Source organism: Macrotis lagotis, chromosome 1, assembly GCF_037893015.1.
Source record: "Macrotis lagotis isolate mMagLag1 chromosome 1, bilby.v1.9.chrom.fasta, whole genome shotgun sequence".
Taxonomy (NCBI): Eukaryota; Metazoa; Chordata; class Mammalia; order Peramelemorphia; family Peramelidae; genus Macrotis; species Macrotis lagotis.
In genome coordinates, this window is record NC_133658.1 from 423,970,691 (window position 1) to 423,993,209 (window position 22,519).

The 22,519-nt window shown below is 38.5% G+C and overlaps 1 protein-coding gene across 4 annotated transcripts in view; it reads right to left on the bottom strand.

The window, feature by feature from the left end:
* CCDC85C (coiled-coil domain containing 85C) overlaps positions 1–22,519 on the bottom strand; it is a 201,546-nt gene that overhangs the window by 59,211 nt on the left and 119,816 nt on the right. For all 4 annotated transcript variants that reach the window (XM_074213061.1, XM_074213058.1, XM_074213060.1 and 1 more), the window contains exon 2: positions 12,019–12,095. In XM_074213061.1, the coding sequence (XP_074069162.1) occupies positions 12,019–12,095 (77 nt within the window). The remainder of the gene's footprint in view (positions 1–12,018; positions 12,096–22,519) is intronic.

Genomic DNA, 22,519 nt, shown 5'->3' on the forward strand with positions numbered 1-22,519 from the left:
TTTATGACCTTGCCTGAAGAGAAGGTTCCCAAAGCATTTGGTTAATTTCCAAAGAACTTCCCAGATTAGAATTAGAGATTTTTTGTTTCTTTTCCAAACAGTAAGTTATTATTATTATTCTTTTTAAAGCAAAATATATGCAGTTATTTAGCAATTTTTAGAGTTTAGAACCACATTCTCTACCAGTTTGATTCTTCAAATCACAGCATCCAGTTGAAAAGAGGAGTGGATTTCTAGGAGTGGCCAGACTTCAGAAAAGTCTGGAAATACCTGCATGAACTGAGGCTGAGTGAAGGAGGCAGAACCACTGTATACATTAACAGCAACACTGGGTGATGATGACCTATGGTGGCCCCATTGTTTCCCAAGAGTTCAGTGATAAAGGACAATCCCGAGTCTATTATGGACAATGCCATCCATACGGATCCAAATTAAAAACTATGAATGAAAAAAAAAAGGAAAAAAAAATAAACTTTGTGGTGGGGTGTTTCTGTTTTACTTTCTTTCCCACTGAAAAATTCTTTGAACATGGGGGATTTTTACTTTTACTTTTTAGTATGGTATGGAGAGAATTGCTGCTAAGAACTTCTTTCCTGAGTTCAAATCTGGTCTCAGAACCTTACTAGCTATGCTACCCTGGACAAGTCACTTAACCCTATTTGCCTAAGTTCCTTTTCTGTTAAATGAGCTGAAGAAGAAATGGCAAACCACTAGTGTATCTTTGACATGAAAATCCCAAATAGGGTCACAAAAAGTTGGACACTACTAAAATGACTGAATAACAACTCTTATCTATTTATGTGCTGTTTTCCCTCCAGTAGAATGAGACTTCTTTTCAAGAAAGACTTTTTTCTCTTTTTTTTTAGATTTTTTTATCTTATTGCGCCTACACAATACCATCACATATAGTAAGTGTCTAATGCATACATGTTAGGATGACAAACTGAGGATATTAAAACTGCCAGTAGAAGAGAAGAACATAGAAGATAGGGAAGGGGGCAGGTGCTAGGTGTAGCACATCATGATTTTCAATAATCTGAAGATCTGTCATAAAATCTGAAGATCTGTCATTGTGTGACTCTAAAACTCAGGAGTCAAAGTCAATTGGTCCAAATCCAGGGAAGTGCAACATTTAATTCAACATTGATAATCACTGGGTTTCAGTGGATAGAGTTCCAAATTTGGTGTCAGGAACACTCATCTTTCTGAATTCAAATGTGAACTCAGACATTTACTAGGTGTGTGATCAGGGGCAAGTCACCCGTTTGTCTTCCTCATCTGTAAAATGAACTGAAGAAGGAAATGATAAATTGCTCCATTTAACAGAACAAAAAGGGGAAAGAAAGATGGATTAGAACAAATACTTATAGAGATCAAGTAGGGAGGGAAAAAAACGTGAGGATGTTGAAGGACCACTTGATAAGGTATATTCTCTTCCTTCAGGTAACAAAGGGGTAGAAAAAAACAAAGCTTGAAACTTAATAATTTCACAAAAAGGAAGCCAAGAGAACATCAACAACTTCCAACTTAAGAAATAAAAGCTTAATAGGAATTATGTAAAGACAACATTTCCATTAAAAAAAAAAGCTATGGATTTAGGATGTAAGTCTGCGTGAGTACAAAATGTAACATGGAAGTCAAAGAAAGAAAACTAAGGACCTTCATTTATATTTACTATAATCATATTATCCAGAGCATGGAAACAATAGATGAACTGAACTCTTGCTCATTTCAGACTCCTATCTAAATCAGTTCGGATTCATCTTCCAGAATTTAAATCTGGTCCCAGACACTTACTAGTTGTGTGACCCTGGGCAAGTCACGCAACTCTCTTTGCCTCAGTTTCTTCATCTGAAAAAGGAGCTGGAGAAGGGAATATTAAGAGTTTAAAAGAATTTGGTTGGCTTGTCTGGTGATTATGCCTATCTACCATTTAATACTTTGGAGGGGATGAGCAGGAAAACTTACAAGCAAACTCAAGGAACTTAATCTACTGATAGGTTAGAGAACATTTTTAATGTGCCCCAGACACACGGACTGCAAATCACTGAACATCAATAGTTGTGACAGTTCCCCAAGAGGAGGCTGTATGAGCACTTGTCAGAAATGTTGGCCAAGCTAATATCCTGGTTAGAAGTGAGTAGGATTGGATGACTTCCCACTCTGACATTTTATGACCAAAGGTAAATAAAATAAGTGTAAATGAATGAAGTTGTAGGGGGAAAAATCATGACCCAGTTGAGTGTTGAGGAAATACTCTTTTTATAGAGGAGGTTTTAATAAATAGAACCTTAAAGAGTGGCTAAGATTTCAATAGACAAACAGCTGAAAGGAGGAAAATGAGACGGAAAACAACTTGAGCAGAATGTCATATATGGACGAAGAAAGTCAAGTTTTGGGAATAGTGGAGATTTTTTGAAGAAGATTAGTATAAGGCTAGAAAAGTAAGGCAGCGCAAGCTTATGAAAGGCAATCAATCAGTGTCAGACCAGGGGGAAAAAAAGCCTGTATTATATGGGCAATAAAGGACATTGACCTCAAAGTCATAAAACAGAGGATGTTTGAGCACAGAAAATAAAATTTTAAGACTGGAAAGGGGGTTGGAATTATAGAAAGGTTATGAACATCAGACCTTGGTCAGAGATTAAGGATCCTAGATTTAAAACTGGAAGGCTTTCTAGAAGTCTTTTAGTCTAAACTTCTCATTCTACAGATGAGGAAACTGAGGCCCAGAGAAGTTTAGTGACTTGCCCCCAGTCTCACAAAGAGTTAATGGCTATCTTTATCAGAAACTGGCTTCTGCTGCAAAACACTAGTCAAGTCAGTCAAATGTCAGACAATTTGAAACTCTACTTGGTTGCAATCTTAGGGGCCAATTAGTCCTAGTCTATCATTTAAAGGGGAAACAGACTGCAGAAATTGAAGTGACTTGCCTTTCTAAGGTCAGATAGCAACTAGTATCATAACTGGGACATGAACCTGACTCATAGGACAGGACTTTGTCATTTAACCTGCCTCCTAAAAGCCTCCCCTCCACTCCCACTACCACAGGTCAAATGGAGGAATTAACTTTTTCATCAAAGGAAGGTGAGAGGGAATAAGAAAAATTATTCTCTGAAATACCTTAAGGGTAGAAGGGATGTAGGATTTTTGGTAGGAAATAGAAAGCAACTTCTCCATGTGGGCTTTTTTTTCTCAGTATAGCCTCTATTTAACACCAAAATAGTTTTAATTAAAAATACACTGGGGTGTTCACAGCCTAAATTACTGTATTGCCTTTTGTATTGTCTCTCTCAACTCTGCCTAAAAATTTCATCAACACAGCTGCTTCCTCCAAGTGATTCATCCTGAGGCCCGATACATGTTATTTTTCCGTCGAATTTTCTATGCCATCCCCCTGGGGAGAGTGTAATTGATATTGGAGTCCACACTGTGGTTATTCACTCCAGCTGACTCCCCTGCTGGGCTAATAAATGAAACAGCTATTGTACCCCAAAAGCAAAGCTTACAAAAGAGCAAGAGTCGCTTGTAATTTTCTCTCAAAATAAGAGAGAGGGCACACGGTCTAGCTCAGGGAATGAATACAACATTGTTGAAGGCCAAGTGATGGGGAGGAGAGTCAAGAAATCTGTCCTGGGGCACCCACTTCTGATTCCCTTCACCTAGTTTAGAACAGTAAAATAAAGAATGTCAGAGAGGGAAGGATCTTGGGAATCACAGAACACAACCTATAAGAGCTAGGTTTGGAATCTCTCCATCTGCATGGAGCTTGTAAGTTAGTAGCTAGAGTCCAATGAAATAGAAGAACTGAAAGGATCCTGGAATCATAGGATCAAAGAGTGAGAAAATTAGAAGGGATTTTGAGGTTATCTAGTTCAGGCTGTCATTTTACAAACAATCCATTAATAAGGATTTATGAAGCATTTGATTCTCGGGAACTGAGAAAAAAAATTTTTTTAATGTCCTCCCTTTAATAAGTTTCCATGACAATAGTAGAAATGAGACATAAGTAAAAATGCATATACTAGAAATGTATTGCTACAACAAACAAAAAATGTTATGAGCAAAAGGTTACACTCATGGCGGAACCAAGATAGCAATAGGAGAGGATCATCTCTTAGGTGCTCTCTCTCAAAACTCATAAAATTATGACTAACTGAATTTCTGAGAGACAAAATCCACAGAGGGATCCAATGAGGCAGTTCTCCAGACCAAGGTAAGCTGGAAAATAGCAGAAAAGCTTAACTCCACCAGGTTAGAGGGGCGGCCCGCCAGAGTGAAGGAACTTCAAACTCCTGGAGGCAGTCCCAGGGCACCTGAGAGCCTTGGCTCATGGCAGCAGGGACAATTTCCTTACCTACACCTCAGAGAGCACCATACACAACTTGGAAGACCAGTGGGGGGAGGTCTGCCAGAATTAGTGAGTGGAGCCCAGCCCTCAGGGTATTCAGCAAGCAGCATGGCCTTGGCAACCCAGATCCAGGAAATGGAAGCAGGTGGAGCTGGTAATCAGGAGCCCCCAGGCAACTGAGCCTTGAGTGCTTAGCCTACCAAAGGTAGGGAAGTGGAGAGAGACTTCTGAGGTCTGTCCTCTGTACCTGGAACAGGACTCTGGGGCTCTGACCACACTCAGATCCTGATCACAGTCTAGGCCCCCCACAGAAGAGCAGGGTCCCCCCACCTCAGCCCCGTGGCAGAGGAGTGTGCTTGTGGTCATTCACAGACCAGGAGAGAAGACAGAGCTTCACACACTTAGATCCTTGTGGGGGGTCCCCAATAATATTCAAAAGCTTAGGAAGCACCCCCAAACCAGACACAGGCTGTGGAAATGAGTAAACAGAGAAAAAGGAGGAACACCATTGAGAAATACATTATCTAATGATCCCAAGAAGGATCAAAATACTCAATCTGAAGATGAGGAAGTACAAGCTCCTGTATCTAAAGACTCCCAAGAAAAACAGAAATTGGGCTCAGGCTATGACAGAGCTCAAAAAAGCCTTTGAAAATCAAGTGAGGGAGGGGCGGCTAGGTGGTGCAGTGGATAAAGCACTGGCCCAGGAGTCAGGAGTACCCGGGTTCAAATCCAGTCTCAGACACTTAATAATTACCTAGCTGTGCGGCCTTGGGCAAGCCACTTAACCCCATCTGCCTTGCAAAAAAAAAAAAAAGCCTGAAAAAAAAATCAAGTGAGGGAGATAGAAGAAAAATTGGGGAAAAAAAAATTAGAAAGATGTGGGAAAAACATGAAAAAGAAGTCAGCAGCTTAGTCAAGGAGATCCAAAAAAATGCTGAAGAAAATAACATGTTAAAAACCAGCATAGGTCAAATGGATAAAACAGTTTAAAAAGTTATTGAGAAGAATGCTTTAAAAAGTAGAATTGGCCAGATGGAAAAAGAGATCAGAAAGCTCTCTGAGGAAAACAAATCCTTCAGATGTAGAATGGAACTGAGGGAAGCTGCTGATTTTACAAGAAATCAAGACATAATACTTCAAAACCAAAAGAATGAAAAATTAGAAGAAAATGTGAAACATCTCAATGAAAAAACAACTGATTGGAAAACAGATTCAGGAAAGATAATTTTAAAATTATTGGAATACCTGAAAGTCATGATCAGGAAAAGAGCCTTGACATCATTTTCAAAGAATTACTACAGGAAAATTGCCCTGATATCCTAGAAGCAGAGGGCAAAATAGAAATTGAGAGAATCCACCAATCTCCCTGAGAAAGAGATCCAAAAAACAATCCCCAGGAATATTATAGCCAAGTTCCAGAACTCCCAAGTCAAACAGAAAATATTCCAAGCATCCAGAAGGACACAATTCAAATATCATGGAGCTGCAGTTAGGATCACACAGGACTTAGCAGCAACTACATTAAAAGCTTGTAGGGCTTGGAATATAATATACCAAAAGGCAAAAGAGCTTGGAATGCAACCAAGAATCAACTACCCAGCAAAACTGAATGTCCTCTTCCAGGGAAAAAGATGGACTTTCAATGAACCAGGGGAATTTCAAGTGTTCCTGTTGGAATGGCCAGAGCTGAACAGAAGCTTTGATCTTCGAATACAGGACTCAGGTGAAGCACAGAGAGTGGAGGAGAAGGGTAAAATATGAGGGACTTAATGATGATGAACGACATATATTCCTGCATAGAAAAATGATACTGATAATACTCATATGAAACTTCTCATTTACTAGAGCAGGTAGAAGGAGCTTTTATAGGTGAAGCACAGGAGAGAGCTGAATTTGAAGATATAATATAGTGTAAAAATGGAGTCAATGGCTAAAAGGGAAATGTAATGGGAGTAAGAGAAAGTTGAGGTGGAATAGGCTAAGATGTTTCATATAGGCTAAGATGTTTCATATAATAAGATTTTTTTATTACAATGAGCTATTGCAATGATGTGAAAGGGGGAAGGCAAGGGGGAATGAGAGAAACTTTGCTCTCATCAGAGGTAGCTAAGAGAGGAAACAGCATATTTACTCAATGGGGTATAGACATATAGAGTAAGAAGGTGAGAAGTAGGACAGGGGGAAGGTGGGGGGGGGGTGTGAGTGATGGAGGAGAGATGGACCATGGGAGGAGAGTGGTCAGATATAACATATTTTCTTTTTTACTTCTTGCAAGGGGCTGGGATTGGATGGCCTGTCCTGGATGACAGGGCCAGGTGGATACTGGGCCTAAGGGGTGGTATGTGGGCTTGGGGCCTTCTGGCCCCATGGCCAGGGATCTGTCTGCTGTGTCATTCAGCTACCCTACAGCATATTTAAGAAGAGGGAGAGAGTGAAAGGAGAGAGAAAATATAGTATATGGTAGTGGGGGAGTATGAATGGAGGGAGTTGTGATCAGCAATGACAATGGTGGAAAAATATGGAAGTGGCTTTTGTGATGGACTTATCATAAAGAATGTGATCCACCCCCGACAGAGCTGGAGGTATTGGAACACAGACTGAAGCACATTCATCATCATCATCATCATTATTATTATTATTATTATTATTATTATTATTATTATTTGGGGGGTTTGCAGGGCAAATGGGGCTGGGTGACTTGCCTGGGGCCACACAGCTGAATGATTGTTGGGTTTCTGAGGCCAGATTTAGACCCAGGTGCTCCTGGCTCCAGGGCCAGTGCTCTGCCCACCACCCAGCTGCTTATTATTATTATTATTATCACTATTATTATTGTTGTTATTATTATTATTATTACTATTTTATTTGGGGTCTTTTATTTGTTTATTTGTTTATTTGGTTTTTGCAGGGCAATGGGGTTGGGGTGGCTTGCCCAGGGTCACACAGCTGGGTGATTGTTGGGTATCTGGGGCTGGATTTGGGCTCGGGTGCTCCTGGCTCCAGGGCCAGTGCTCCATCCACTGCACCACTTGGCCACACCTATTATCATCATTATTATTGTTGTTGTTGTTGTTGTTTATTAATATTAATGCTGTTGTTATTATTATTTTAACTTTTTCTCTCTGTCCTTTATCACTCATGCGGGTCTATATTTTTTGGGGGGAGGAACTCAATATTGTTAAACAAGAATATTTTAGTAATGTATAAAAAACATTTACACAAAATAAGAATAAATAAATTAAAAATTTTAAAAAGGTTACGTTCAGCACAAGGGGAAAAGTTCTTCCTGGGAAGGCTGGGTGGTGCAGTGGATAGAGCACTGGCCCTGGAGTCAGGCCCTGATTTCAAATCAGGCCTCAGACACTTAATAATTACCTAGCTGTGTGGCCTTAGGCAAGCCACTTAACACCATTGCCTTGCAAAAACCTTAAAAAAAAAAAAAATTCTTCCTTTCCTGAATGGGTTTTCAATCTAATAAGGAAAATGACACTAACACAAAAATATGAGGTTGGATTCAACAGGGGCAAAGGCAAGATTAAGAAAGGCTACTCTGGGGCGGCTAGGTGGCACAGTGGATAAAGCACCAGCCTTGGAGTCAGGAGTACCTGGGTTCAAATCGGGTCTCAGACACTTCATTACCTAGCTGTGTTGCCTTGGGCAAGCCACTTAACCCCACTTTGCCTTGCAAAAACCTAAAAAAAAAAAAAAAAGGCTACTCTAAGAAAAATGGTGATATCAGATACCATCTGTGTACACAGCAAATCAATACAAAACCAGTAATTACTTTGTTAGACTTAAGAAATTTGAGATGTTATCCAGCTCACTCTAGTACCTCCACCTAAGTTGAATTAAGCTCTCTCCTTGACTTGCCTCTGCTTTTTCCAGAATCATTCCAGTACATCAATAAACAAAATACTACATTGACTAGGTTCTAGGGCATTCCCTCTGGCTGTCCCCCCATGCCTGGAATGTTTTCCCTCTTCCACAATGACTACTGACCTCCCTGGCTTCCTTTAAGTCCCAACTAAAATCCCACCTTCTACAGTGGGCCTTTCCCACCCTTCTTAATTCTCCGGCCTTCTCTGTATTTCCTATTTATCCTGGATATATCTTCTTTTGTATATATTTGTTTGCATAGTCTCTGTTCCCTTAGATTGTAAGTTCTCTAAGACCCTGACATCTTTTAAATTTCAACTAAGACTTCCTCAACCCCTCTTACTCCCTGTGTCCTCTCTCTTTGTTAATTTATTATTATTTATTCCATTATTCCCTTTATATTTGTTGGCATGTTCTCTCCTTCATTAGATTATAAACATAAACTCCCTAAGGAAAGGGACTATCACTGACTTCTTTTTGTGTCTCCAGCCTAAGAACATAGAAGGTGCTTAATGTTTACTGATTAACAACTCATATACCTAGCACTTTAAGCTTTAAAAAGCATTTCCATCAAATTATGTGAACTGATGCAAAGTGAAGTGAGCAGAGACAGGACACCATCGTACACAGTAACAGCAATATTGCACAATGCTTAACTGGGAATTACTAACTATTCTCAGCAATACAATGATCCAAGACAATTTCCAAGGACATGATGAAAAATGCTATCCATCTCCAGAGAAAGAACAATCAAAATATACTTTTTTTTAACATTTTTTCTTTTTTTTTTTTTAGTCTGTGTTCTCTTTTGTAAAATGGCTAATATGGAAATATTTTCATAACTGCACATGTATAATCTATAACAAAATGCTTGCCTTCTCAATGAAGGAGGAGAGAATTTGGAACTCAAAAACAAAAATGTTTTTATATACAATTTAAAAAACAATCATTGAACAACAACATTCAGGACTCTTAGAGGCAGGAAGCAGGAAGGTCTTGAGATAGGATTCCCAAAATCTGGGTCCCTAGGATCAAAGCTCTAGAGTCAAAGGGTTTCATAGCTCATCTAATTCAATCTGTTCATTTTACAGATAAAGAAACTGAGGTCTAGAGATGTTCAGTAATTTGCCCCAAGGTTACACAGGAAGTGACTGAGATAGAATTTGAAATCAGGTTCTCTAACTCCAGTGGATTACAGCGGCTCTACCCATTCGAAGTTTATAAATGTGAGTGGAGTAGCTTATCCTGTCTGAGCCTCAAATGCCTCATCTTTAAGTAACAGAATACTTACATTATGTATGTGTGTATATATTTTACATTATGTATGTATATTAGTATATAATATCAGCATTCTATATTTACATTATTTACATCTCAAGTTAATAGAAGAAGAATGAATAGTATTTATTCATCTATTTCTTCATCCTAGTTCATATTCCACTTTCTCCAGAAAAGCTCTTGGGAGAAGCCCAGTCTAAAATAAGTTCCTTTTTTCTGGAGCTCTCAAATGATACCAGATACCACCTAGGCCTTAACACCCTCAACATAAGATCATCACCTGAAAAACTCCAAAGAGAAAGAACTCATTTCTTCAAGAAGTTCATTCCATTTGAAATATACCTTTTGATGACTTCCATGGGTACATCTTATCGACACCTTTATAGAAGCCACACTCTATGTGAATAGTCTTCATCTCTAAAATCCAGAAAGTTTAATACATGCTTTTGCATCCAGGACGTCCCTAATAAATGTATGAATTCATTTTTTCACTCTATGCCTGAAGCCTGTCTACATCATCCAATGCCTCATTTCTCCAATCTATGTTATTCTCTGCAATCAATACTTTCCAACTCTAACCTGGCACTCCAAACAGGTTAATTTCCCCATATCCCACAAAAAGATCCTTCTTCTTCCACCTGTTAGAGCTGCCTGGAACTGAAATGACCACCACACTAATTCTCAGGCCCAGCCACTCTTTCTTATCCTTCAAAGCTCAGGTGGCATCTCCTCTATAATGACTTCTCTGAATCACACTGGTGAAAATAGTCTCTCCCTCCTCCCATTTTCTTAGAATACCTTCTCTGGATGTCCTTTGTTCTACTTTGTATCACAGTTGTCTCTGTGTAGGATGTATCCTTATTATTGAACAGAAAACTCCATGAGGAAGCCCAGATCATTTGTCATCTTTATAACCTCAGTACCAAGCACAAGATTATTTGCACACAGATGCTTGGGAAATTGCCTGAATTGAATGTTTCTTCCATGAAACCTTCCCTGACTAAAACAATTTACCTTGATGCAGACCTTGCTCTGCATCACACCTTTTTTTTTTAGTTTTGCTAGGCAGTGGGGTTAAATGACTTGCCCACGGCCACACAGCTAGGTAATTATTAAGTGTCTGAGGCCACATTTGAACTCAGGTACTCCTGACTCCAGGCCGATGCTCTATCCACTGTGCCACCTAGCCGCCCCTTGCTTCACACCTTCTGCACCCTTTACTTTGTCATTTTAATTACAAGCAAAAAAAAGAATAGTCCTTACCCTCAAAGAGCTTACCTTCTAATGGGGACAAGGAAGCTAAAGGTAGAATCTGAGGGTCTGGGGAAGATAGTGCATGGTGGGGAAAGAAGTCCATCAAGTCAGCAGTGGAGCCCAGAAAGAAAGGAATAGATTGCTCTAGACATTTTTCTATAAAATGGAGGTTCCAGGGGGAATTAACCCAGAGGAAGAATGCCCAAGGACAGAGTGACCTTTCAGGTAAGGAGTCATGGTGGAGAAAGAGGTCTGGAAAATTAGGAGCAAGGTCCAGAGAGGATTTAGGAGTGAGAATCAAAAATCTCAGAACAACAGAGCAAGAAAATTGAACTGAGAGATCTCAAAGAGAAGGAAAAAAGCAAAAAGACAGATAAGACAGACAGACAGACAGACAGATAAGGCAAAAGAAAGACAAAGAGAACTTAAAGGCAAAAATCTGGATCCAACTTAAAACTGAACAATTAATTTAAATGCTTTGACTCTAAATATGCCACTTTTTCAAGATTTCTCTTCACATGTCCTGCTCCTCCACCATGATACTAGAAAAAATGTCTGAGGATTAGGACTTGTTCAATTTTGCTACCTAACACACTGGGAGACCCTTCTTTGAACCCCCAGCCCTTAGCACAGTGTGCTCACACAGTAGACACAGTAGTATTTAACAAATGTTTCCTGATTTATTGATTGACCTTGGTTGGACAAGTTGCATCACCTCTCTCAGACTCAGTTTCATTTTCACTACACATGCCTTCCATGCCTCATTCTTGTGAATATTAAATCAGATTTCTTCTTCAAAAAGTATAAAGCAAAAAATAAATTTAAAAAAGAAAAAAGAAAAGTTTACAGCAGCACTGGAGAAATAGATGTTGCCTTTCTCTTTCACCTCCAAGCAAGGGTTGTGATCATGACTACAAGTAATTTATCAGAATGATGGAGAAAAGGTGAGATGGAGGGAGGGAGGGAGGGAGGAAGGAAGGAAGGAAGGAAGGAAGGAAGGAAGGAAGGAAGGAAGGAAGGCAGGCAGGCAAACATACATCAACATGCATGCACAGGGGGCAGCTAGGTGGCGCAGTGGATAAAGCACCGGCCCTGGAGTCAGGAGTACCTTGGGTTCAAATCCGGTCTCAGACACTTAATAATTACCTAGCTGTGTGGCCTTGGGCAAGCCACTTAACCCTGTTTGCCTTGTAAAAACCTAAAAAAAAAAAAAAAATGCATGCACAGCATGAACTGATTGACAGCTGCAGTCATACCTGAGAGAGAAGCTTGTTGTCATCCTCCAGCAGTTTCACCTTTGTTTCCAACTGTCTGATGTAATTGCAAGAGGAGTCTTGAAAGACAAAAAAAAAAAAAAAAAAAAAGGAGAAAAAGCATGTTATAGCCAAATCAACTACTGTTCATTCACAAAGAATTTCCACGTTATGACTAAGATATGAGTGCAAGAACTGAGAGAGCTGGTTCTAGCTCTGAAGAATCTTAGGCTTATGACTGTGTTGTTGGTTCCCCTATCTAGGTATTCATATAACCATTTGTCAAATGAGGATTATTTGGCCTTCCCACCTTGCAGGCATATTCTAATTCAATGAAAAGATATTTTTTAAAGTTTTCAAAATAAAGAGAATATTGCTTTTACTGTCTAATTTATTTTACAAAGGAAACTTGGTTGCAAGTGTCGATATTGCTACAGAAACCCTGGCTGAGGCATTCTGCACCTCCCTCTAAGTTAAGCCTCCCAGAATCCCCAAAGTTAAAAAAGCCTATGGCACCTTAAAAAAGACACCTGGACTGAGATCCAGGAGATATGAATTCTAGTCCTGGCTCTATCAGTTCATAGTTATGTGATTTGTGACAAATCATTTCAATTTTTTTTACCTCAGTTTCTGAAAGGTAAGACACGATAAATGATCTCTGAAAACTTTTTAAACTCTGACATATGAGTCTAAGGCTATGTCTCTAAAAAATCTAATCTAGCTCTGGTATTGCATAATTCTAACCACCTCATTCCCCTCACCCCCCCCAAACCTCTAATATTCTCTGACATTCATAACTCTCCTACCTATGGCATTCTATGACTTGTGATTCTAATGTTCCCTCCAGCTCTGTTATTGTATATCCTATGATTCTATGACCTCTCTCTTAGCTCTGGCATTCTATGTTCTAAAATTCTAAGGCACCCTCCAGACTGACTTTCTATGAATCATTGATTCTCTGATTTATGATTCAAGGCTAAAAAAAGAAACTTTACACAAAGGAAAATTAAATCCATTCCTATCAGACAGACAAGATATTTTGAAGACTTCGAGTTCTTTTTGCAATAAAATCCTAATAGCCAACTAAATTTTCACTTTCCAAATCTCAACCCATTGCTTTTTTCTATCTCTTCAATTCAGACCTATCTCTCCAATTCAGACCTGATAAACCAGGTTTCAGATGAAGGTGTAAGGACAAAAAACTGCTATGTAACATAATATTGGGAAATGCCAGGAGGCAAAAATGTTGGGGGAGTAAGGGAAAAAGAATCTTGGGAATGTCTTTCAAGGAGGGGTAAGAGAGGAAGACAGGAGAAGGAAGAGAAAGAGAGAAATGAAACTTAAATATAAGAAAAGGGAGAAGAAAGATTAATTAGGTTAGAAGGCAACAAAACAAGGGAACAGGGCAGGGGGGGGGGGGATAACAGAAAGAAAATATTCAGAACTTGAAGGACCATCACAGACACATGTAACGTTAGAGCTCTGTCATCTGACCTCTGTAATAAGGATGAGGATAAAAAGGAGTGGGGAAGAAGGAGAGGAATAGAGAAGGAGAAGGAAGAGTGAGTAAAAAGGGAAGTGTCTCTTCCTGAAGCAGGTGAACTTCAGATAATTAGTTCCCAACTCTCTTCTCCTATCATATTCCTTTACCAGGTATACTAGAAAGAAAGGCCAAATTATTATGCTTGCTCCCTTAAGAATTATTATCCTTGAACTATGCCCAAAGGTCAACAAAAATGTGCATACCCTTGGACCCAGCAATACCACTACTGGGTCTATACCCTGAAGAGATGAGGAAAAAGGGTAAAAATATTACTTGTACAAAAATATTTATAGCAGCCCTGTTTGTGGTGGCAAAGAATTGGAAATCCAGTAAATGTCCTTCAATTGGGGAATGGTTTAGCAAACTGTGGTATATGTATGTCATGGAACACTATTGTTCTATTAGAAACCAGGAGGGATTTGCATGAACTGATGCTGAGTGAGATGAGCAGAACCAAAAAAACACTGTACACCCTAACAGCAACATGGGAGTGATGTTCAACCTTGAAGGACTTGCTCATTCCATCAGTGCAACAATTGGGAACAATTTTTGGCTGTCTGCAAAGGAGAGTACCATCTGTATAGATAAGGAGCTGTGGAGTTTGAACAAAGTACAAGGACTATTCCCTTTAATTCGGAAAAAAAAAAAAAACCAGATGTCTTATGGTTTGATCTGGTTACCTCTGAGAATTCTGTTCTCTTTAAGGATATGATTTCTCTCTCATCACACCCAATTTGGATTGAGGTACAACATAGAAACAAAGTAAAGACTGACGGAGTGCTATCTGTGGGGTGGGGGTGGGGGAAGGGAAGCAAGATTGGGGAAAAACTGTAAAACTCAAATAATATCTTTAATAAAAATTGAAAAAAAAGAAAAAAAGAATTATTATGCTTAATCCATTAATACTTGACTCTGGATCATTCCCTTAAAAAACTGGAAGATTCCAGAAAATTAAAAAAAACAAAAAAGGATACCTTTCTTGCACAACTAACATAAACCAAAAGTCCATGCACTGAATAAATGAGAAACAATTCAAATTTCTATTCTGCTCATTCCTACCAGAAGAGCTAAGGGGCATATAAAGAAAGAATAAAGAGTCCAATTTTAGAGAAAAGGAAAAATACTGAGAGAGATTAATTGACTTTTCCATGGTCACTCAACCAATAAATGTCAAGAGATGGAATCTGAACACAGTTCTGTTGAGTTCCTAGTCTGGTAGACTACACTATGATACTTTTCAAGGAAACCTTTGGAAAGAAAGGAGACAAAGTGCCCCCTCCTTTTATAGATGAAGCTCAGAAGAGGAAAGAGACTTGCCCAAGTCTAGGGAAGATCAAAACATTTTAGAGTTAGAAGTTATCCCAGATATCATCTCTTCCAATCCCTGAATCTTTCAGAGGAGGAAACTGAAATGCAGAAAGGTAAAGCTATTTAAGGACATGGATCTTTAATTTAAAGCTGTTTAGGATCCTGCAGGCTACAGAAGCAGCAAATGGCAGGTTCAAGAATCAACTCCAAGTCTTCTGACTGCAAATCTAGTGTTTACTGACTTCAAATTTATATCTTCCCTATCTAAAACAAAGTAAATATATAGAACACACAAAGCACCTATTTCTGTTCTTTTTTTTTTTAAAGGAGACAGTAGAGTAAAAGAGTCCAAGAAAAGGAATTAAGAGTTAGGTGTGGGGGTGGCTAGATGGCGTAGTGGATAAAGCACTGGCCTTAGACTCAGGAGTACCTGGGTTCAAATCCAGTCTCAGACAATTAATAATCACCTAGCTGTGTGGCCTTGGGCAAGCCACTTAACCCCATTTGCCTTACCAAAAAAAAAACCCTATAAAAAAAAAAGTTGGGTGTGAGTCTTTAGGATGAACCTAATGCATTGTACACCATAGGCAATTCCTTCTTCTTAGCTTTAGTTTCTTCATCTGTAAAATGAGGGGCTTGATCCTAAAATGACTGGCCCCTGAGCTCTATGACTGTGCATGGTTTTATGTGGTCCTGTGTGAGTGATGGAGAGTGGAGGAGGGAAATGGGACTGAGGAGGGGAAGAAGATGGAAAGGAAAGAAATGGGCCAAACTGGTAGCCTAGCAACTAAGTGTCCCAATGTGAATGACTGAGAATCTGTAACTTCACACAAACAGCTGACAAATCTCTGCTGGTTTTTCCCTTATCAGGAACCACATTCTCAGAATAGTTCTTTTTTGCTTTTCTGACCTGCATGTTATCAGTTTTTTACTTTTTTTTCCCTAAGCTGGGTGAGGTGCCTTTCCAAAGACTTACTTAACCTCCCTATCCATCCCAGCCCAGGGCAACCCCACCACACTCCATACAACTAGATGGGAGGAGTGTGCATGATTCACAAGTCTACTCTTAGGCACAGTTGGGGAATTAAATAAACAGACCTCTCTCTTGCCTGTTACCGTATTTCTCTGGCCTCACCCTGGAGGAATGTGCAACAGAAAGATTTTCCTTTCTCAGACTCAAATGGGTTAGATGCATTTAAGTATAACCCCTAGAAAGCATAACTTTTCCAGGTATTCCAGGTCTCAGCAACCCCAAAGCCCTTAAAAATGGAGACTGTACTAACTCCAGGCCCCATAGTTCTATTCATTCTCTAGCTCTCAACAGAATTCTACTCATTTTCTTTAAATGACCTTTCCCTTTCCCTTCCACTTACCCCTCTCCCACTTGTTAACACACTAGGTCCATTACTGTGTATTTTATATTTGTACATTAGAGCCTGCTCACAAAAGATGATCATTAAATTTTCAGTGTAATTGTTTTGTTGACTATCTAGACTTAAGTGATGGAGAAAATATTATTAATGCATATCAAACTTAAAAGTGTGTCCTGGGAGCATTTTTTAGTGGTGGCTGTTAAACATTAACTAATACCACTGAATATCATTTATGAATTCAACTTTTAGCATGTCATATTCCCTAGGAAAATGTTGTCCGTTTTATGTGAGGTTTGGTTTTTTTTTAGTTTTTTAGGGTAGGGATTGTCTCACCTTTGTATTTTTATTCCCCAATAAATAGCACCATGCTTGGAAGAAAGGAGACAATACTTATGAATAAATTAGTTGTCATTAATTCACAATTATCTCAGTGGGCCTCAGTTTCCTTATCCATAAAATGAAAATAATGATCCCTAATTTGTTTTTGAAGAATTAAGATGGAAATTAGATTCTGGAATGGTCAGTAAAGAGAATACAGAGATCATGGAGTAAAGTGTACTACTAGTTTAAGTTTGAGAAAGCATTCTGCTTCTAACCATTCTTCTGTACTCTTTTTTTGTCAAGACCACCCATCATTCACTCACTCACTCTCCCCTCTTCTCAAAGTGGGAGAAATCATTTACTCTTCTTTTTTATCTCTCATAGAATTTGGACTAGATCTATGAGGCAGCCAGGGTTTGCAGTGATTAGTGGACTGGGCCTGGAGTCTCAAAGACTTTGGTGCTTACTATTGTGTGACCCTTGATGTAACTTACTTTCTTTCTCTTCCCTTTATTGTCACAGGAAAATTCTAGGTGAGAAAATTCCATCTACCAATCGAGGTCAGCACCACTTCTGCAACTCAAGAGTCTTAGAGCCCAGAAATGAAAATGACTTATCCAATGACAAGAAGCTAGATCATTGATGCCTCTCAGTTTTTTGTTGTTCAATCGTTTTTGATTCTTCATGATCTCATTTGGTCATTTAGGAAAGATAACAGATTGGTTTACCATTTTCTTCTGCAGCCCAGATGAGGATACTGAGGCAAACAGTGACTTGCCTCAGGGTCACACTCCTAGTAGGTGTCTGGGGTCTTCTTGATCTTAGGTTCAGTGCTGTATCCACTGTGTCTTCTAGCTGCCCTCCACCTCAATTAGTCCCTGAATTCCTATTTACTTTTCATTTCTTGAATCTATTTCCTCCTCTATTCTCCATTCTGATAAAGACCTTTATCACCTACTAGTTTTGACTATTTCAATAACCTCTTCTTTTCTTCCTTTCTATACCTCTTTCTACACCAAATGCTAAACTAATATTCCTTGTTTATAAATCTGCTCAAACCCTTCAAAAAAAAATTGTTGGCCTTCAATGTCTGCCACAGTCTAGCATAACCAAATCTTAAGAACTTGATTTCAACCTGTTTCTAATCAAGTACAATAGGGTACCTTCTAAGTTTGCCTGTCATATACAGTCTCTGGGTCCTTGGTCATGCTGCTCCTTATGCTTCAAGTATTTTTATCCCAGAACAACCTGGGTCCTTCAAGTCCTTCAAGATTCAACTCATACTACCTCCACTAGCAAGTCTTGATTTCTGTTACTTCTCTTCATTTGTTTATCTTTTCAACAATATAGATAGTTTAAAATGTAGTTTATAGCCCTAGCAGACTGAAAACTCCATGAGGACAAGGAGAATTTGTCAGCTAAAGTTCTCTCTCTCTCTCTCTCTCTCTCTCTCTCTCTCTCTCTCTCTCTCTCTCTCTCTCTCTCTCTCTCTCCTCTCTCTCTCTTAGAAAAGAATAAGTGGATAAGTGGATCCCCTTAAAAGCTGAGATCAGAATTTCTTTTTTTCTATTGTTGCTATAAGACACATAGATGCCTCATCTAATTGAAACATGAGCCTAATAATTGAAACAAAAGTCCTGGGAAAGCAGGATGACCATTTGGATAGCCTGTTCTTCTAGAAAAGGTACTGATAGCACTAACTCATTTAGTTTTTCTAAATTGTCAGTTCCCTTCTATGGCCCACAAGGAAAGGCTACATGGGTTCAGTCTTTCATAAAGATTGCTTAAACAGACTGTTTAACAGTTAAATTCCCTCTGTGCTTCTAACCTTCCAACCAGTGTCTTCTTTCCTCCAGTTCCCTTTGAAATCAGATACATATTATAAATATGAGGTTTCTGACAGGTTTATGGTCAGTTCTCAGGTTTGTGACCAGAAGGACCTAGGTCTCAGGTAGCTGAACAAATGCCTTCAAAAAGAAAACTGGGAGCCCATTTAAAATAATGACTCAAAGATTTTAGCTTTTGTTTAAGGATGTCAAAGGGATCAAGATTTCAGGTAACACATGGCAGTGGACAAATGTAGAGTGAACTTATGTAGATTGAATCATATAGTCAATAATGATCTGCATAGTCAATATTAATAATAATCACTAATAGTTAATAATTAATCAATTACTTAATCAATAAGCCTTCTTAAAAGCCTACTATGTTCTGGGTTACTGAGCTAAGTGCCAGACAAAATTGAAAGCAGAATTAGTAGAATAATAGAATATAACATGAGAAATGGCCAATGTGTTGGTTAATTCTATTGAAATGCTTTTCTCTTTTATTTTATTCTTTGTCACAAAGGATGGCTTTCATAGTGGGCAAGAGGGGAGAGATATATTCATAAATGAAGATTAAATAAAAGCAAAAGTTATCAATAAGAATACAATTCTTTTAAGTAGTACTAATAACATTACTTAGGAGAAAGAAGACCACAAAAGGAGGCTACACTTATCATTTACCTCATTAATAAGTGTCAGAGTCTGTAACTGTTATCCTGGCTGCCAATGCATTTGAGAACCTTTTCTTTGTATGGGCAGCTGGGTGACACAGTAGATAGAGCTCTGGACCTGAAGTCAGGATGGTCTGAGGTCAAATCCTGCCTCAGATACTTCCCAGCTATGTGACCCTGGGAAAGTTGCTTAACCACTATCTGCCTCAGTTCCCCCATCTATAAGATGTAAATAATAAAAACACCTTTGTTTCAAGTATGTTGTGAGTCTCAAAAGAGACAAATATTTGTAAATCACTTAGCATGGATCATGGCACATGGTTGGCGCTTCATAAATGAACTAAGTAGTGCAATGGATAAAACTGCCATACCTAGAGTCAGGAAGACCATTCTTTGTGAGTTCAAATCCAGCCTCAGATATACATACTAGCTGTATGACCCTGGACAAGTCACTTAGCCCTGTTTGCCTCAGTTTTCTCATCTATAAAATGAGTTGGAAAAGGACATGGCCAACCTTTACTCCATCATCTTTGCCCCCCCCCCAAAAAAAATGGAAGTCACAAGAGTCAGAGATGACTAAACAAAACAATAACAAAAATTAAACCTTAGGACCAGCACCTCATAAGGCTATGAGATTAGGAAAAAGAGCCCCCCCTCCAATTTGGGTTTTAATTTCCTTATATGTTCAGTGAAGAGGCTAATTTAGATGATATCTAAAGTTCTTCCCAACTCTGTCTTTCCAGGGTTCTATGATTCATTTGGAGGTACATATTGACAATGAGGTTGGCACACACATTGCCAGAGCTACCACAATATTTGGGAGGCTCTGAAAGAAAGTATGAGAGAGAAGAAGGATTAGACTGACTACCAAACTGAAGGTCTAAAGAGACATTGTGCTGATCTCATTGGTGTATGCCTGTGAAACCTGGACAGTCTATAGCACCATGCCAGGACCTGAATTGTTTCCATTTAAATTATCTTAGGAAGACTCCAAAGCTCCCCCATTAGAAGAAGATAGCCAGCTGAGGTCCTTTCTCAAGCTAAACTGCTTCGAATTCCAACATTATACAGAGAGAGCAGCTACAATAGGCTGGTCATGTTGTTAGAATGCCAGACGTCTATTTGTCAAAAAAGACTATTTTTGCGGAGAACTCACACAGGGCAAGTGCTCACAAGGGGGTCAGAAGAAGTGATACCGAGACACCCTGAAGATCTCATTGAAGAACTTTAGAATTGGCTGTATAGCATGGGAGACACTGACATAGGATCACCCAGCATGGCATGCCCTTATCAGTGAGGGGGCTGCACTCTATGAGGAAGGCAGGATTGAAGCAACTCAAAGGAAACATGACAGAATACCAACCCCAGGTGTTCACATGGACTATTTTGTGTCCAACCAGTGGTAGAGCATTCCAAACTTGTAGTGGTCTGATCAACCACAATCAGACACACTGTAATTTGTCTCAAACATAGTGATAGCATTTTGGTCTTCTTTGATAATGAAGGACAAGAACCAACCAAGCTAGATACAAATAAAATCTAGCATTCAAAAAAAAAATCTAATCATAGAAACATAATGATCAAAATGAGAGTCTATCATCAGCCCTGGTCATTTACATCTGGAGTAGTTTATTCAGTTCTGGACACCCTATACTAGACACTATTAATAAGTACATTTGGTACAAGATAACGAGTATAGTGGCACATTTGGAGACAAAGTTAGGAGACTTTAGAGAAAAAAAGAAATCAGAAGAAAACACTGATGATTGTTCTTCAAGTAGATGTTTAACATGTGGGAAACAGGATCTATTGTATTTAGCACTACCAAGCAATAGGATTCATGGATGATGGTAGGCATCAACTTGATAATAAAAACAAAAATGAAAACTTTTATGACAATCAGACGACCCAAAGTAGAAATAGATTGCATAGAGGAAATATCACCTGAGAGCACACATGGATTAGATAATCATTTTTCAGGAATATTGGTAGACAGGACTTTTGTTTCATTTTAGGGGACAGACTAATGATCTCTGAAGTCATGAAATGCTACAAAAAATTAGAGGACAAATAGTATAATTTGCTTAACAGTTGGAAATATAAGTATGGTTCTACCTCCTCTAAAAATCTAGGTAATTATGTTTCTAAGTCAGCATATTTTTCTCAAATGATCCTGAACCTCATGAGTCCCTTAATTAATAAAGCAAAACCCTGTAAAGGCTACTGCACCCAAACCATGAGATAGTCTCTTATAATTTTTTGTTCTATTATAAAAATCTTTTAGGCTAACAGTCTTGTTGACAATATTGGGCCAAGTCACTTTTAATAATTTCCTTTATATTCTCTTCATTTATTATAAGTTTTTCCCTTCCTTTCTTAGAACTAGGAATTTGGTTTTCCTCTCTCTAATCAGATTAACAGTTTACATTTTACTTGTTTTTGAAAAAAGCAGCTCATATCAAATTAATGGGATTATTTATCACACTTTTTCTATTATTATCTGGTTTTTTAAAAGAATTTGTTTTTAATATTTGGGCTGGATATTTTGATTTGTTGTTATTCTAATTCTTTTAGTGTTGTTCCCAATTTACTGATTTTTCCTTTTTTCTTTTATTGTCGAGGATTTTTAGAGGTATTTATTTTCCCTTAAGTACTACTTTACTTTCATCTCAAAAATTTTGGCATGCTGTCTCTATGCTGTCATTTTTTTTAATGTAATTATCTACAATTTCTATGATTTGTTCTTTGATTCCCCAAGTCTTTAGAATTAAATTAGTCTCCATTTAAATTTGATTCCTCTTCAAGTGCTCTGCATTGATTTTAATGTCATAAAAAAACAAACTTAAAATTTCCATTTTTCTTCCTTTGTTTATTAGATTTACAGTTTTTATAAAAGTGTCATGAGAAGCTGACAAATAGATAAGTTCTCAAACTTTTTTTTCTCCCACAGAAATATGTAATTTCATTTCTTTATCTCCTTGCTTCCTTTCTTCCAACGACTCTTAAGAGTGCTTAAGTCATGTCATTGTGTTCTCTGAGGACTTATAGTTGTGTGTCCAGGGTCTGGCAGAAAAATCTATACTATCTTCTTTTTGGTTTTATTTCTTGAGCTTTTCTTAACCCAAAGTTTTCTTCATTGTGGTTTAGTGTTTTCTTCTATTGGTTATATCTTCAGCCTTGGCTATTAGACTGGAACTGTCTGCTCCAACCCTCTTGGGTAGGGTGGATAAAGCCTGTTTGGTAGTGTCCTTTCTATGCTCTGGATGCCAATGCTGCTGCCAAACTGAATGAGAACATGGTATTAGGTGCCACTCTCTACCTCCATGTTTGGTAGTTCTACTATAGGTTCTAGTCTCAGCTGGTCTGCTTTCTTCTTGTAAAATTCCCAACCAGGATTTGGTTTCTTTCTGTATTCTCTGGACAGACCCAAAGGGGATGCTAGAGATCACATTGTTCTCAAGC